Below are 18,644 nucleotides of genomic sequence, written 5' to 3'. Positions count from 1 at the left end.
TGTGCTTTTGTGATGAGCAGTTGGTACCTTTTTGTTGTAATCAAATTGAAAGTGAGAAACGATTATTTTATGCTTTTATTTCAATCGAAACTTACACCTCCTACTAATTTATGAATGCGCTTTAAGATACTTGACGAAAATCAATGACAGCAGATATTGTATGAAAGGGAAATGTTGGCAACAATGTAAAAAATTAGGTACCTACATCATCAGGACAATAAATGACACATTTCCTGTTCTTGTCTTTTTCCGTGCTGCAAGAATAGAACAACACTTTTTTAAGCGTTGGCAACGATCAAGAAACAAAAGTGAAGCAACAGCAAGTACCTATGCCTACTTATGAGTCAAATTTCTTGGAAAATCGAAATATGCGGATGCACCATCCTGTTGAAACCAATGTTCAAGTAACAGCAGAACAAAATAAAAAACAAAATCGGCAAATTTATATTATACCTACTAATATTATATTATATTATATTATATTATATTATATTATATTATATTATATTATAGCAGACTGCGTTTCCTGTCGCTTGTCACTTTACCGGCCGCATCGTCACTTTACCAGCAGCATTTGTGACATTGACAAATGTCTATAATGACTCCTGTCATTGCTGACAGATTGACATTAATCAAAAGTTCTATATGAAAATTGAAATTTTATATTAAAATACGATTTCGGGTAAAATTTAACACAAAACTCGTCAGTAAAATGATATTGCCTGACTCGGAAATTAAAGTACTCGCCCCCAAAGGGGCCTCGTACTTTAATATTTCCTCGCCAGTAATGTATCATTTTCCTGACTTTTATGTAAATAACTATTTTTTAACAAACACCCGACCAGATTAAACTTTCGAAAAAATGTCTCCATAAATAAGCGAGTTGGCAAAGTGCAGTTTTCGCATCGAATTTTTAGAATATGCAATATGTTTACCTTTACTGGAAGCATCTGCGGTTAAAATTTCAACAAAACGCAGCCTGCGCATGCGCACATTAATTGTCAGAATTTTTTTAGCTAGTGCTATAAACTACTGAATACAAAAAGAACAAAAGTCGATATATTGAAAACTGTAGGAGTAGACGGACAGACGGACGGACAGAGAAAGTGACTGCAATAACGCGCACCCAACTTCGTTAGAAAATGCGCTAAAAATGCTGCTGAGGTCTTGAGTGTCTCAAGCTCTCGGACCAACGAACAGATCTCCCACAGGTATTTGTATATCTTCTGTGAAGGAGTTCCTAATGTTAGTGGACTCCAATTAATGAGAGATACTAAATTTCTTAACAGTTAAAAGTGTTGAAAGTTTCAAAGCTGCAAAGGGTTAAAAAAATCAAAAATTTCCAAAGTTACAAAAGCTTTTTTGATTATAAAGTGTTTCAAAGGATTTCGACAAATTCAAATACCTATATGAAAGATTTTAAATTTGTCAAAAATACCCAGTTTCAGGAAGTAAAATTCTCAAATATTAAAAAATTTAAATAGTTACGAAAGTCTCGAAAGCTTTAAAGCTCAAAGTGATAAAGGTCCCAAAAGTTCAAGGACTTCAATATCGTAAAAGTGAATATTGTTTACAACGTTCCAAAACTTTCGAAAGTTTTGAAAACCAAAAGTGTAAAATATCCAAATGATCTCGAAAGCCCAAAAATAAAATACGCCTCAAAGATACAAGAAGTTTTAAACTATTTACATTTTGAAAAGCTAAGACTCAAAGCCTCAAAGGTCTTATAAAAGTTACATAACGGTTTATAAAGACTCAAAAGAATAAGACATGTTTCAATAATTAAAACAAGTGCCATTTAACGCTGTAACCGAGTACCTAAGGTTTAAAATTTCAAAGAATCAGAAGTCTCAAACATTTTCAAAAACCATGCAGCTCTTAGTATACACCATGCATTCAGAAATTTAAAAGATCTCAACTATAAAAGTCTCAAAAGCGTCCAACTTATTAAAAATGGCAAGTCTCGACATTTATTTATTACTTTTTATTCCTGTTCTAGGTCCTTAACAGGCTTCAACCCCTGTAGAAGATATTAAGTTGCTCTATTTACATTACGAATTAGAAAAACTGCAGGAAAACCTAATTCGGAGCAGCCGGCAAAATTCTCGAAACTGATTTAAGGCAATTCCCATCTCTGTCACAAATAAAAAATTCTGACCTCAGCCAAGATTCGAACACCCGACCTTCGGCTATGTAGCCCAACGCTCTACTACTGAACTACATAGTCGGTATGTGCATTTTGATCAGTTATCTTAATAGCCAATAATCTCGAATGAGCAATAGTGAAAATGTTGTGAAAGTGGTAAGATAATTTGTTGCATTAAATGATTGATAAGTAAATATAAAACGTGCAAAAAAAAAGAACTGATTATAAACCGAAGAGTTTTGTGTTAGCAGAGTTCGCCCCTGGAACAGGGATCAATTATGGACCCTCGTTCGGGATTCGAGAACAGTCCCGGCATTAGGTTTTGTAACTAATGATGGTTACAGTTATTTACTGTCTCTTCACGGAGAAGTGTTAGTTTAGAAACAAGTCGGTACACATACACACAATTCTATAACTTCGAAGCACTTAGTTTACATGCTTTTATCACCACCCGGTATCTGGAGGCACTTAAATCAAAGTATAAGATGATTTGTTGCAATTGATTGACAATAACGCGTGATAAAGTTAAATTACATACACAAAACAAACAACTGGTTGGGGTACAAGTAGGTAACAAAACAAAGTGGAAGTACACAAGTGACTCATCTTTGGTGCAATGCCTTTTATTAAAAGTAAGATGGAAAACTACCTGACCTTGCTGGTTAAATCAAACAAACGACAAAACATCTAGAAATTAGTGATTCGCACCTATCCTGCATTGACATTTTGTTAGCAAGATCTTGCCCGCGAAATAGGTAACTTGCCCTTCGTTCAGGGAATTCAAGTCTATACAGTTGAGAGTCGAGGTGAGTGCCGACAATAGGTGTCGTAACTAATGAGGTTACAGTTATTTGCCACCGCCGTAACCGCCTCATTCACGGCGAAAATCTTAGATGACAAACAACAAATCAGTATACACATCAAACAATTCGATAACGTGCACAGATTTAAATGAATGATCAAAAATATTAATTTAAGTTGGGTGCAAAACCATGTAATCGAAACATAATCATAAATTACGCAAAAATTGACATCAAAAACAATTTCAAACAAAAGAAGGGACATACACGTGCCGCATTGAGGTCAAATCATGACAATTCCAAAAACAAACATTGAAAATTGTAAAGAAAATATAAAATGTTGCATAACACAAACAAATTATAACGAAATCCAAAAATTACTACTACGTTAGTGTTGGAGACCGCACAAACGATTTTCCCATTCTTCTAAAAGAGTCGCGCGGTTGTCAGATCTCGAAAATGTGTCCATCGACGTAGGTGGTATAATATACAGGGTGTCTTGTCTCAAAACTGCAAAATTACTTCATTCCAATGTTTTAAGAACCACGAAGGCTCTAATACTTGAACAACTTTAGAACTTCAAAATCAAGAAAGTTTAAATATTGCAAAATTATCAAAGTTACAGAAAGTTCTACAGTTGGAAAATGTGCCAGAAGGTTTCAAAAATCTCAACAGCGTCAAAAGTTTGAACCACGTCAAGAATTTTAAGTGACAAGTCTCAAATTCAAAAAATGATCAACAACCTCAAAAGGCTCAAGTGTCGAAAGTTATTAGTCTTAAAGATCTAACGGTTAGAAAGGTGTCAATAACGTTTAAGTTTTCAAAAGGTAAAACTCAAAAAAATCTCAAAAGTATGTTTAAAGGTCACAAAGGTTCCAAGTTTTAAAAAAAACCGTAAGCCTCAAATTACAAATTGTTTTAGAAATAAAAGACTTTGAAATCCGTCTGTGCAGATTTTTCGACAAGGTCTCCAAACCCAAACGTCACAAAATGTAGACTCGCAAGGTTCAAAGACTTCAACAAGTTAGTGTCAAAATACTAGGTGTCAAAGTTCCCAAAGGTTCAATAATCTTAAAAGTCTACAAAACGTCAGGAATTGCTTAAGAAGTTCCAAAACGTTCAAAAGTCTCACTAAACTCAAAAGTCCAAACGATCTCAAAAACCTCAAAACTTCAAAAATATAATACGCCTCAAAGGTTCAAATTTTCTTATATGTTCAAAAGTTAAGGCTCTAAGGCTCAAAAATCTTATAAGTTATAGCGGTTTCTAACGCCTCAAAAGTACCTATAGGTAGTCCAAAAACTCCAAAAAAATTTCAAAAGATTCAATAACTAAAGAGTCCCAAAAATTTCCGAAATCCATAAAACTCGATCTTCCTCAATGCTTTCAGACATTTTAAAAGTCGCAAAAGGGAAAATTTCAAGTCTCGAAGACGACTTCAAAATTTTAGGACATTGAAGCCTTTTAAGCCCTGAAGTTTTAGGAACCTTTTTACCTTGAAGTTGTGGAAGCATTTAGAGCTTTCGTGACTCTTTGAATACAATAATTTTGAAAGTTTGTGTTTATTGAAACATCTAAAAGTGTGTGAAGCTTTTTAGATTTTTGGAACTCTTGATACTGTGGCCACTCTCAGATTTTCCAACTTTTTCATTTTTGAGAACGTTGAGAATAATTATTGTTTTAACTACAGATCATTTCTTACTTCCCGAAACCTATGGAGGTCTTAAAAACACTAAAAAAGTAACATTTGTAATCCTACAATTTGAATATGACCATTGAATAAATAATCTTATTATACTTACCTAATGATATTACCTAATACGTGTTTTCCTAAAATAAGAGGCGTAGGCAAATGTTTCGGGTTCGTTCAGCCATTCAGAATTAGAAAAACTCAAAGGGGCAAAGGGTGCAAGAAGCGTACTTTTTTATCCGAACCAATTCTGCGGGGAAAAAATTACCCCCGCCCCTTCACGTAGATTTTAATCGATTAATCCTTAACAAATAGACAAGGAATTTGCTTCATTTAACTACAGTCCGAGTAGTAACTCTGTCAAAGTCTCCATAAATCAATGGGTAGGTACCTAAGTATGAACGGTAGATATTTTAAGCGGATTACTCGATTCCGGAAAAAGAGTCATAACTTTGGGTCAAAATTTGCATCCCTTACATAGATCTTTAGGCAATTCCTAGTAAGCGACAAAAAAAGTAGCCAGCATTTAAAACGGCGTCTCGTTAATTGGAGGGCCATCCGCTCCCGTCGTTTACAATACCTACCCCAGACAGTGCGGTGAGGTATTTGTATTGTAATAATGCAGCAATTCGGAAATTGCCTTGTTGTACAAGCAACTGTGCATATTTCGAAAGAAATGACCACGATGGTCTACGTCAGGTATGGGTTTCCCGGAAAACCCGTCATCGAATTTTACCGAGAATTTTTTTAATCATCCCTTCAGCACGTGTTACGGGCTCCTCGGGGTGTTCAGTTCCCCTAGCCGTGTGCAAATTGTTCTAGGCAAAGATATTATTAACACCTAAAAGTCAGTGTCTATTTTTTAGCAGTATACCGTAGTTTGGTACGGTTTTAAAAAAAACCTCGCTTTTACAATACAAACTGAACGTGAATAAAGACAATTAGGGTGCGATATCTGTACCTACCTCTTCTGGTTTAAATAAAGCCGTTTTATATCTGAAGCCTAAAATCTAAAACCTAACTTGATACATGTAACCTGTAGTCTAAAGCCTAAAAAGTAAACCTATAGTCTCAAACCTGAGACTTAAAATCTAAAATCTCAGGCCTGAAACTTAAAAACTAAAATTTGTAGCCTTACACCTGACAATTACAACCTTAAACGTGAAACCTATACATGAAGACTAAACCCGAAGTCTGAGACTTGTCGTTTGAAACCTTAAGCCAACAAACTAAAAAAATCGAAATCTTGAGTGTTGAAATTTAAAACGTAAAGTTTGAAAACGTGAACCCTCAAACCTAAAACCAAAAATTAAGGCTCAACATTTTTTGGTCAAAACCTGAAAATTATAATATAACCTCAAATCTAAAGTTAAAGCTTGATCCCTGACACCTAGAGTTTGGTACGTAAAGCTTGCAATGTGAAGTTTAAGTGAGTTTAAAACTTGAAATTTAGAACACGAATCTTGAAGCTTAACTCCAAATACTGGAAGCTCGGTATGTGAAGCCTTACACCTGAAAACTAACACTTAAAACCGGAAACATATTGCCTTTTACTTAAATACTAAAACCTATAGACCTAAAAAAACCTACAGTTTAAAACCTGAAGCCTAAAACCTGCATCCTAAAGCCTGAAAACTAAAACCTGACACCTGTAGCTTTCAATATGCCTGAGTTCTGAAACCTGTAACTTAAAATATGATGCTAAACTTCATACCTGATTCCTAAACCTGTAGTCTTACACCTGCAGCCTAAAAATGAATTTTAAAATTTTATTTAATTTAATTTATAATCTAATCTAATCTAGTCTAATCTAATTTTATTGTTGGTCTTTATTTTTTTTTAAGTGGACGGGGTTTCATACAAAGTTGCTTTACCACCCCAACCCAAATATACATTTCCAGATATCAATTCCCGAACCCGAATTCGAACCAGGGACCATAATAATAGATTACTCTGATGCTGTATAGCCACCAGATGCACTAGGTCAGTTACAATCTTCAGATCGTTACCTCGCATCCTCAGTTTCGTGAGATTCTTCCTCGGATTATTCAGATCCCTTACATCTTACAAGTCCCTCAGATCTTTCGAAACCTTCGGATCTTACTGATACTTCTGGATCACGTTCTTTCTGATCCTTCAGACCATTCAATTTCGGCGCATGCACAAATTCTTTCAGCTCGTTGGAATCCTTAGGAACTTTCGAGTTCAGTTCGTCATTCGAACGCTTCAAATGAAATAGTTCAGTTCCTTGAGTTCGTTCAGGTTTCCCAAGTCATGTATATCCTCTAGAGTCAAGATCCTCCAGAATTTCCGCATTTTGCAGATCCTTAAAATTCTCTAGATTCTTTCGATTCTTCGCATCTTCCTGGTCTTTCAGATCCTTCAGATTCTACGAGTGCAAATCCTTCTGGTTCACAGTATCGTTAATAGCATCATGACGTAGACTCTCCCAAACCACTTGGAACCCTCATTCTTTAGATCACTCATAACTCTTATCCTTTATTTTATAACATTCTTATCCACAATTTCCAGATCCCTCAAGTCCTGATGTGCGGGACTCTCAAGACCGCCCAGATATTGTAGAACCTCCTGATCTTACAGATCCTTCACTTTTTCCACGTTTTGGAGATTCCTCAGTTCACTTGAGCGATCCTCATTCTTCAGCTTCTTCAGATTATTCAGATTCTTCAGCTTCTTCAGATTTTTCAGGTTCTTCAGATTCTTCGGATCCTTCAGATCGTTCAGATCCTTCATATTCTTCAGATTCTTCAGATTCTTCAGATTCTTCAGATCCTTCAGATCCTTCAGATCCTTCAGATCCTTCAGATCCTTCAGATCCTTCAGATCCTTCAGATCCTTCAGATCCTTCATATTCTTCAGATTCTTCATATTCTTCAGATCCTTCATATTCTTCAGATCGTTCAGATCCTTCATATTCTTCAGATTTTTCATATTCTTCAGATTCACCAGAGTGTTCATATTCTTCATATTGTTCAGATTGTTCAGTTTCTTCAGATTCTTGAGATTCTTCAGATTCTTCAGATTCTTCAGATCCTTCAGATTATTCATGACCATTTCTTTCTTTCCTTTCAGTTGGGCCAGATGGTTGAGATCTTCCATATTTTGCCAAACACCCGATTCTGGTATTGATGCCAGGGTGACCTAATTCATGGCAGATGTATATCTACAATTGTGCCTTCTCGATGGATGGGCGGGGTGGTATGTATGTGTATGCTGTACAAGGGTACTGGGATATTTCCTCTACAACAAGTCGTTATGAAACTTACACAAATTGCACGAGATCAGCAGTGGCACTGTAGGTGGTCCCCACATAAACTGCCACACTGCCCAAGAAGATGGGCTACGACAACGACATCATCGTTGGTGAAGATGTTGATTTACTCGTGATTTTATATGGTCTAGGATCCACTAAAACGAACGTCTACTTTCAGAAGAGTGGCAGAGATGAGGTGGTTGCCCAGCCCAGCAAAACACTTACGTTTAAAAAACGTCTTTGAAAGGAAAAATTCCACGTTAATAATATGTATATAAATTAACGTTCTTCTAGAAATAATTTGGTAACGGTATATAATAACACTTTTGACTTGCCATACGGGAATATTGGATTACTTACTTCCTCTAAAATACGAAAAAAATACGTTGAAAATAAGTGGATAACGTTTTTGTTGACAAACGTATATAATCCGTCTTTAATTTACCGTATACTGGAATATTTGTTTGCTGACACAAATTCAATTTATACGACCGTTTTGTGCGTATATTTGTATCTACAGGGTGTCCAGTATGTATGGAATATAGTATACATCTATACAGCCTTGGCTGAAACACCACCCACTCAAAAATAAAGGCAAAATAATAATAAACTTTTTCTTCTCATAAACTCACCACGTTATCAAATTCTACTCGTATTCAGTCCAAACGCAAAGCCAAACAAACCCTTACACAATAAACTACGCCACTTACTTAAATTGCTATAAATTTGGGGGAATTTTTGTTTGTTTGGTTGTTTGTGTTGGCTGTTGTGGCCATCAATTTTGGTAAGTATGAATTACATACTATTCCTATATTCCCTTAATGTGTTTTTTTTAAAATTATTATTATATATTATACGAACGACGTACACAAAAACACTTGATTTTAATCCGTGCAATTAGTTAACCAGGCTATATCCGAGTTCTGACAAGAAACACCGATCATAATAATAACTAATAGTAAATATCGAATGTACAACATTTTTCTATATGAAAATTGTTTAACATTTTATTTCCCATAATAAGACAGGGTTCAGTTGTTCTTATTTTCGAAAACAAATGAGTAACGGAAAACAGTTGAATTTTTTTAAATGGCAGTGCACCTTTTCATTAGGCTCATTTAATTTTTTTTCTCTTTTCGATTATGTAACATGTTAGTGCCCTTATTCAAGAAAATTTTAAAAAAATTTATAATATAATACATCAGTAACATTAATCTAGATATCCTACATCAAAATAAAACAAATGAACGTGTACGTTTCTTATTAAACCTTAATTTCGTTGTTTTATTTTGATGTAGGATATCTAGATTTTTTTATTGAAGTAATTATATAATAAACTTACTCATTTGTTTTCTGAAATCAAAACAACTGAATGCTGCCTTATTATGGAAAATCAAATTTTAAACAACTTTCAGATAGAAAAATTGTGTATACTATACTACAGTCGATATTTACGGAGATATATACTATATTCCATTCATAATGGGCACCCTGTATATACATTTTAAAACTGTTAATTTTGCACATGCTTTTACACTCACTTATGCATTTACATAATTATGAGTTGTGTGATAGTTAGGGGTAGGGTTTCATCCAAAAACGTTTCGGTATTTGGTAAGTTGACAATAATAATATAGGATTATATTTTCTGATATTCACCTTTACCTATTAGAACGTGGTAAAGCAGTATTCTAGACGGAAACCTGCATCGACTGCGCAAAGTTGGCTACAGCTACTTTCATCAGATCCACCGTAAACTATCAGATCGTAGTGCAACCTTGCCTTTTTAGCGCATTTTCCAACTCATGTTGGTAGGCACTCTTATTACAACTTTCTCATTCCGTCCGTTTCCAAGATATTTAGTTCATTCTTTTTGCATTCGGTATAGTTAATAGCTCTGGAAGCTCAACAAAAAAATCCTGACGATTAATGTGCGCATGCGCAGTCTGCTCAATGTCAACTTTCTTATTTATGGAGATACTTTTTTTGAAATTTTAACCAGCAAAAACAAGCATATCGCAAATTGTAAAAATGAGACATGCGCACTGCGAAATATCAACTTTCTTATTTATAGAGATCTTTTTTGAAATTTTAACCAAAGATTCTTGTAGTAAAGGCATATCGTATATTTTAAACATCAGGCGTGTGCATGCGCAAACTGGTCAATGCTAAGTTTCTTATTTATAAGAATATTGACGCGATAACTTATTTTCCTTTGTACCTACACATAAATAGTCAGTTACATGACTTTTCGGGAAGTGCAGATCAATTCATAGAAAATGCGGTAAAGTAACCTTTTTTTTATTTTTTTGATCCTGCAGAGAGACGCTTCTTCAACGCAAACCAGGCGCTTCTTATGTATGCAAAGGCGGCAAGAATTGAACTTTTTTAAATTTACATTTTTTCTTTTATTAAGTTATCGAAAAAGTATTTATTATAAAATTTTCTTTGCAATGATTGTCGCATAATTTGCTGTTTTCAAAACTTACCATAACCTCGTTTTTTAAATGGATCCAATTCGAAAAGAATAAAAAGACGTGTTTAAAAAAATTGTGTAATATTAAAAAAATGTGTAAAATTTTGTTTATTTTCTATTTTACTATAAGAACCTTTTTAATATTTTTTCAATTTCTTTGAATCGTTTAAATCTTTTTTTAATATCATCCCTGCTGTGATATAGTTTAGTATAGAATTTAGTATTCTGTCTGTTTAAATTAATACAGGGTGTTACATTTAAAAAAATGAGGTTAGGTCCGATAACTTTTTTTCTTGACCTCGTAAACTTACTTTGATAATGGTATATTATGAAACATTATTTGTAATAAACACATTTTCGATAACCCAATAAACAAAAAAATCAAAAAATGCAACTTTTGTAGTCAAAAACAAAAGACTGTAGGCCAGTTTGGATTTCAACAACCAGTTTATCTAAAAAAAATATATCGAGACTGTGAGGTCAATTTATGTGTATTACTTATAGTTTCAGAGGTAGGAACCCCATACTAACGACCAAATTTGGCCACCCTATACATCAGAGCAAATAATCTAGACACAAACGTTAAATTGTCCAATTTTAATAGGTGACATATTTCCGAATACCTTGCTCTATATTTGATCATGCTCTATTGCAATTTTCGAGAATTGGCAAAGTGGATTCCAAGAGCGGGCTTCGCTGACCACTGGCTACAGCCCTGACCGGAGACGAAACGTCAGACTGAAAATTTAAAACTAGTAAGGGAAAAAAGTGTCCATACTGCCATGTGTTATTTATTTTGAAACTTCGGTAAGAAATAAAAACGACTTTGCAAAATTTCGCTTTTTTCAGGATATCTCGCCGAAAGTGGTTGGTTTATTTTCTGTTTCAAAACGGAATTTTGTTAAGCATCAAAATACCCCAAACTTAAACTACCCACCTATCTCTTATACAGTTTCCGAGATCCCCATGGTAACCCCCGAATTTGAATCTCTCTATTTGTGCATAAAAATCCAAAAACCAGTAAATGTTTCACTCATCAAACACGTGGACAATAAGGGTTTTGAAAACAACACAATTTTATTACATCTGCATGGACAAAGGAATTTTTGAGCTAAGGTATTTCTCGAACAATAGATCGTTTGGTAATTGAAATCTAATTACGCTTCAGATATAGGTAATTTTAAAGACATAATCTTGATTGTTAATTGACAGATGGACAATGCTAATTTGAATAAAGATAAAAGAACGCGATTTCTTTTGTAAAACTTGTAGGTATGCAATGAACTCGCAATTTGGTATTTATTTTTGTATGACCGACCTGAATTTTGGCTTTTCCGTTCCGCTGTTTGTTTTAGGCGGCGGCAGGAAGAGAAAGTTGCGCCGGCGTTAACTTAAAATGTGGTTGTTGTATAAACACATTTCAATTAAGATAAAGTAAAGCTTATAATAAATCTAATAAAATTTAAAGCCGCTTTTCATCACTCGAGCAAATTTTAAAGTGCCTAACGTAGTCGATTTAGAAAAGATTCAAGTAATCGACACACATAAGAAGGATAATCGGCTTGAAATGTTTCAAATCCGATGCTTACACAGCGCTTTATTATCAACTTAATCGATTTTTTTCTTGTCCGTGCACTGACTTTTCCGAGAAAATGTCATTATAGGTAAATTTCCATGCCGCCAGGTACTCGACGGACAATGAGCGAGCTTTTGACGGGGGTTCGAAATTTGAAAACAACCGAAGGATTATGACTTATGCAATAACAACCCCCGCTGATCGGTGCATTTATTGAACCGGTTGCCGTAAAAATGTCTTGAAAAGTGCATAGTCTCACGCCCCGCAACCGTAAGGGTATATCAAAACAATAAACAACAATAAGTTAAAGGTGCCTCCCCCTCGCTTCTCGGGCCGAATCGCCGTGAAAACCGCCAGTCCGTCTTCGTCCATCCCGCACGAATTTCGCCTCGCTTTCTCTCGCCCTTTTAATAGATACCTTTCCAATAACTAGTGGGCTCTCCCCATGAAATAATACACCTTCGAAAACTGGTAAATATATTCGGTTCTGTTCAGTTTAAACAAATCATTCTTTTGGGACAGGTCGAAAATATTATTTTTCAAAGTGTCGTGCGGCATTGTGCGCTTTTTGAACGTGTTGAACGATATTAGTGGGGGGTGTCTTGTTTCCTGGTGATTGTGATATTGACGCGTGATGGTCTGGTACGAGTATTTTAATCATGATCCGAGTACGGCCTGCCGATTTAATCAAAGTAAGTGCCTTTTGTTCCAAAATTCCAGAATCTTTGCAGTGTGCTCGCTCTGCGGAAAGTAGCGCTTAAGCAATAGGCGTATAATGAGGGGATTTTTCGTCTTTTGTGATCATCTCGCCGACGGCTCGGTGACATTTTTTCGAAAATATACAAAAAGATCTTCGTATTGTGTCTTCGGGTTAAATTTTAATTGGAAATGTGCCGCTTCTTGAGGTTGATCGAGCGCCAAAGATTCACTCCTTTAGTATTTCGCATTGACAAAAGCACCCCCAAATTGCTATTTAGTTCAGTAACATTTCAAAATACGCTATTCAATTTTAATCTTTCCGGTCCCAATTAGTTCTTACCATACCTACCCTAATTAATTCATGTTCAACACATATTGCTGATTTTCTCTAATTATAATAGCATCGTGTAAGTTTTTCTGTTTAATTTCGGATACCATATCTTGATTAGCCATGTCCAGTTAAATTATAATCCTAAGTAGTGTTTTGGATAATCCCAACATGATTTTTCATGGGTTTTGGCACCTCTCCCCCTCTTTTTATAATCAATTTTGAACGATTACAATTTTTTAGAAAGAGATCACTTTTAAGAAAAGCATTCGCATGCGGGCTTTTGTAAATTTAGGTAATGTGGGGACACAACGGCACTAAGAGGTCACTATTGGGCCGTGAAGTTAGCAACAATAGCATCTCTATCCATAGATCAGATTCTGCTTGGGAGGTTACCAATTTATAGAATTCCAGCAATAAACTTTTCTCTGCCCCATTTGAATACAGGGGACAATTTTTTTGGTTAAAAGGATAATACATGCTGACTTTACCTGTAAGGAGCTATAGATATCGAATTTAATACATAATCAACCTCTGCTAATTTTTGAAAAGTCGAATTTTTACAGTACGTTGATATTTTCATTATTTCATTTATATTATTTATATATTTACTTTGTTTAGATGCCTAATAAAGACATTATTATTATTATTATTATTAGCCGTTTTTTAATGAACAGCCTGAATTTATCAGCAATAGCTGGATAAAGATTACAATGTATTGGAAATAATGGTGATCATATCCAACGTTCCATCTAATGTTGGTTACGTATTATTTATATTGAACATAAATATTAAAAATTAAAGTTGGTTTAGGTTATTTCCAGGGTAAAAATAGTATATTAATTAATAATAAATAATCATAGCCATTTGTTTTTTATAGCAACTGAGATTTAGTAAAACAATTTGATAATTTAATAAAGAAAATGTCAACATATAGATATGCATTTTTGAAATCAGAAAGATTAGATCTATTAAATTTTTGAAACATATACAGGACGTTCCATTAAAAATTTACCAAATTTGCATTTTTTACTAACCTTGCTATATTCACTTGTTTTTTTTTACTTTACATTTTCTGGCGATTTATGGTAAACCCAGGGATAAATAAACCCCAAGAACTTTTGTATTTAAAGTTTTTTTCTATCTCCCTCTAATTTTTTATCCTGTACCTACGTGACACAAATTATTGATAGGTATCAATTTTAAGACATAATCAGTTCTCAACACGCGGCGCAAAGTTCAGTTTTTTGGTGTGAGGAGCTACTTTTATTGAAGAACGGTTTGGATATTCTGCTTGTACCTCGGCTTGTACCGTGTATCCTATTTTGATTGAGACTGAAGTGTATCTCAGCAGTTTTTAAAGATAGAGACTGGCGGATTTTGCCATCCTGTGCCACGTTTTTGTGGAACTTTCAATACCACAAACAGAATCAATATAACTATTCTTGTTTCTGAGATACAGGGTGAAAACGAAAAGTTTGACTTTTAGGATGCGATCAAATCTTACTAGCGATGCAAGAAAAAAGGTAAAAACCGCCTATCTTAGATATTTTTACTTAGACTCCAGTGGCTTAGTCAAAAAAGTTTAGACCACCTTTTCTGAGATTTGACCTAATGTTGGTATTTTTAAAATAGAACACCCTGTATATCTTCACATCAATTTTTTTCATTCTTTTTTATTATACCTGAATCACAATCTCCGTTTTAAACACTCAAATGCGTGCGAAAAAGGGCCTTTAAAACACACGTGCTTTAAAGTTGCTAAGTAACGATACTTCAAGTATGACTTTTGAAACTGTCATCTGGATGAAATAAAAAATCCTCTTAGGTCGCTTTCTGTAAATGCAGAACATTTCTTTGGCTTTTGTACCTATCCTTTGGTTGAAGCTTTCACAAACGCGCGTAATTTAGGGTATGCTTCCAAATCTGTTCCACTTTTTAATCGCAGCATTGCTTTAAAGTTTTGAATGAATGCACCAAAATATAGAAGATTTAAATACCTTTGACATTTCCTTCATATATGCTAGCATTATGGATGCATTTAAGACTGTATTCGTAAGTAACTTCCTATTCATCCATGGAAACAACTTTTCATATTCTTTATAATAGGCTTTGCTGGAGTTGGATTTTACACCTACCAACGTTTGTTTAGATTTTACAACAATCGATTTAATGGACGGTGTATTATCTTTTTCAACGGAAATCGTTTAATTCACAAAGACGATGATTTTTATAAGCAAACGTCAAGTGACATTTCCATGGTAATCGTGAAATTACGAACACCAAGCCCACTTAATTAGACATGTATTCGAGTATAACGTCAATATGACTTCATTGTATTTCCTATTTTTAAATTATACTGCAGGTATAATAAAAAATACTATAAGATACACGTGTATAATTGGTCTTTAAAGCACTTGCAACGTTAAAGGCACTCCGCTTTGCGTCGTGCCCTTAAACTCGTTGCGCGTGCTTTAAAGACTTGATTATACACTTGTATCTTAATATACTATTTTCTGTTTATATTGATATATCACAACCTATATCTTTTTATGTGCCTAATGATACAGGATATTCCTAAACATGATGTAAACACGAATAGCGCTTATTTTATGAATATAAAAGTGCATATAAACATAGGGCCGCAAACGCGTCGATAGCAATCTACAGAGTATTATAGTTACTCAAAAATTACAAGAAACCAAAAGGTTTCTAAAAAAATCATAAAACGAAATTCTTGTTTCACAACCTACCAGCCAGGAACATGATGGCTGAAAAAACAACACATTAGGGACTCACGAGCGAAATATTTCAAAAACTGCAGAACACATAAAGAAAAAAACCTAAAACAATTTGTAAATCAGCATATGCATGATGAAAGCGTATTTTTGGTAATACCGATCAGTATTTTATTAGCGAAGTTTAAAATTATCTATCTCATGAGTAATCTAACTCAAAATAGACTACAGCCTGCACATTTACACTATAGCGGAAAGCTTTAAGTGAAAATTTGAAGTCTCTAGCTATTGTAATTGCTGAGATCTCAGCCGGACAGCCAGCCCGCCATAACGAATATAATAGCGTAAAAATCTGGAAATGTTAACACCCCATAGATTGGTAACGAAACTTTTGCGGGCCTATGTATAAGTTATAAAATAAGTCAACGAATTAGCTCCTTCCGTATTTACATCATATTTTGAAACACCCTGTATATATCATATTTTTCAAATTTTTTAAATATCCGTCAGCCATTTTTATTGATTAGTATCGGCTGACGTGAAGATATACAGGGTGTTTTTTTAGGAGCTTTAGTTAAACGTTTCTGGGAAAGTAAAATAGGTAGGTTTTTGGAAATTTGTACTTGGGAGTTACTCTGAAGGCCAACTACTAAAAAGAAAATGCCAAAAAAAATTGTATCAATTCAAAGAAACGTTTTAGTATTTTACGTGTACTAACTAAAAATGTAGTAACTGTTTGAATGCAATATACAGGGAGTGCCCAACAAAATACCTTGTCAATATACTTAATGGAGCACCCTGTATATTTTAATAATTTTGAATAGCCCTGTATTTCCTATTTTCAAAATATTGTATACGACGGATGTACGGATAGAAGGACGGACAGAAAGTCCAATCTCATGAACGAGCTCTAGTTCGCTCTTTAATAAGCGGGGGTCAAGATATACTGTAAACCTATGTAAGTTAGAAAAAAATTAGATAAAAACTGCCTATTTTAGGTATTTTTACGTAGAATCCAGTGCCGTAGCCAAAAAAATGTTGGGTCACCGTTTCTGTGGTTTAGCCCAAAATTGGTATTTTTTAATGCGACACCTGTATATCTTAACGTCAATTATTGTTTGCATTTTTTTTCCCTGATTACATTAATATATCACAACCTATACCTTTTTATAAAATTGTATATTATATTATATCATATTTTCCGAGATATTTTCAAAATTTTTAAATAGCATGCTTCTACTGTCAGCGATTTTTCTATTATTTTATTTATTGGTCTTAGGTAGTTGCCATGGATACAATAAACAAAACAAAAATCTCCACGAATCCATGGCCTGCTATCGTAAAAAATAAGGTTTTTATTTGTGGTTCGCGGCGAGGTTCGCGGTTAAATTTTGAAGGAAATAATAAATAGGTAATAGGTGTTGCATTTAAAAAATGCCACTGCCAATGCAAATCCCAGAAACGGTTGTCCAAAAATTTAGGCGGTTTATCTTATATGGGTCAAAAAGTCATACTTTTCACTTTCACCCTGTATATCACAAGCAAACGTAGCTAAAGTGATTCTGTTTGTGGTATGAAACTTTCACAAAGAAGGGGCACTACGGTGCGAAAACGAAAAAGGTAGCATATTATATTCTCTCTTCAAAAATACACCACTAAAAAAATTTGAACAAATTCGAGATTGGTTCAAAAATATTCCAAAAGATTAAAAAAATCATTTTAATCTTTTTAATCTAAATTTTTTGAAATCACTTGAATCTTTTTTGAATATATGATATATTTTTGAAAAGAAAATTTAATATGCTATCTTTTTGCATTACATTATACAGGGTGTTCGATTAAAAAAATTACATCGATCCCGATAACTGTTTTAACTGACCCCGTATACTTATTGTCAAAACGGCAGATTATAAACAAATATTTGTAATCATTTTTCTGTATGCCTTTCCACTAAGAAAAAACGGTCGTTTCTAAATTGACAGTTCTTTTGATTTTCACTGTATTTCTTAAGCGAGTGAATACTTTCAAATTCTGTTTTGAGTTTGGCGCTTATATTATCACATCCGCTTTTATTTCTTATCGTCAATGACTAATCTTTTATGGCGCCTCGATGTCTGTTAGGATTTCTAGAATTTTTGCTACATTAGAAATAATTTTTTAATTTGGTCGTTTTTCTTAAGTTCTTAACGATCAATTCCAAATTAGGGATATTTAGACACACAGTATGTCAATTATGGTAAATAATATTAAATCTACACACATCATTCCTTAAATAATACAAATAAAAATACGTATAATTGCTTTATTTTTTTTAGAAACACTTTGCAGTTATATTAGATGAACGTAGTGAAAACGAACAAATCCAAATTGGGGGTATTTGGGCCCGCACTATATTATAAGAAAGTATAAAGTGGTAACGTAGAAATTTTATTTGTAAACACCCTGTGATGTGTGGTGTAAAAATCCTCCGTTAGATGTCCCCTGCAGTTCTCGTTCCCACCTTTTGTAAATATCAATTTCGCTTGTCCCTATAAAAGTTGATTTTGTATTTTCACTAGGCAATTTTTCACGAATTTCTTTCCGTCCAGAATCAGAGACTTTTCCTGTTACCAGAACTCGTATTAACCAATCACTCATTCATCACTCCGTTTATTCCAGGAATAATTTTCCGTTTGTTTTCCATTCACCATTTCTTTCGACCTGTTGCTTTTGTATTTGATTTTGATTAGTTTTCCCATTTTACTTGCCTATACTGTTGGTATTTAACCCTGGGAGATTAAATAAACTATCGGGCTTCACGTTACCCGACACTGCAGTTGTTTCGCAAGATCGCAAGTATCACAGTCCTCCGTAGGTCCCGACCGATTAAACTGGCTCTGATAATGGGTCCGTTTGAATCATTTGGAAGATTCCCTTT

General features: G+C 34.2%; 1 protein-coding gene across 3 annotated transcripts in view; it reads left to right on the top strand.

Annotated features, from left to right (window-relative positions):
• Window positions 1-18,644, top strand: part of LOC116180386 (homeobox protein OTX2-A-like) — a 123,517-nt gene that overhangs the window by 85,191 nt on the left and 19,682 nt on the right. For 2 of the 3 annotated variants that reach the window (XM_031500353.1, XM_031500352.1), the window contains exon 1: window positions 12,523-12,654. The exons of the other annotated variant lie outside the window; for it this stretch is intronic. In XM_031500353.1, coding sequence (XP_031356213.1) covers window positions 12,597-12,654 — 58 coding nt within the window. In that variant the 5' untranslated portion in view covers window positions 12,523-12,596. Of the gene's footprint in view, window positions 1-12,522; window positions 12,655-18,644 lie in introns of those variants that run through there. 3 annotated transcript variants of the gene reach the window in all.

This window comes from Photinus pyralis, unplaced genomic scaffold (assembly GCF_008802855.1).
Source record: "Photinus pyralis isolate 1611_PpyrPB1 unplaced genomic scaffold, Ppyr1.3 Ppyr1.4_LG9, whole genome shotgun sequence".
NCBI lineage: Eukaryota > Metazoa > Arthropoda > Insecta > Coleoptera > Lampyridae > Photinus > Photinus pyralis.
Note: the sequence above shows the minus strand (reverse complement) of the source record. Positions and strands in the feature narration are given on the sequence as shown.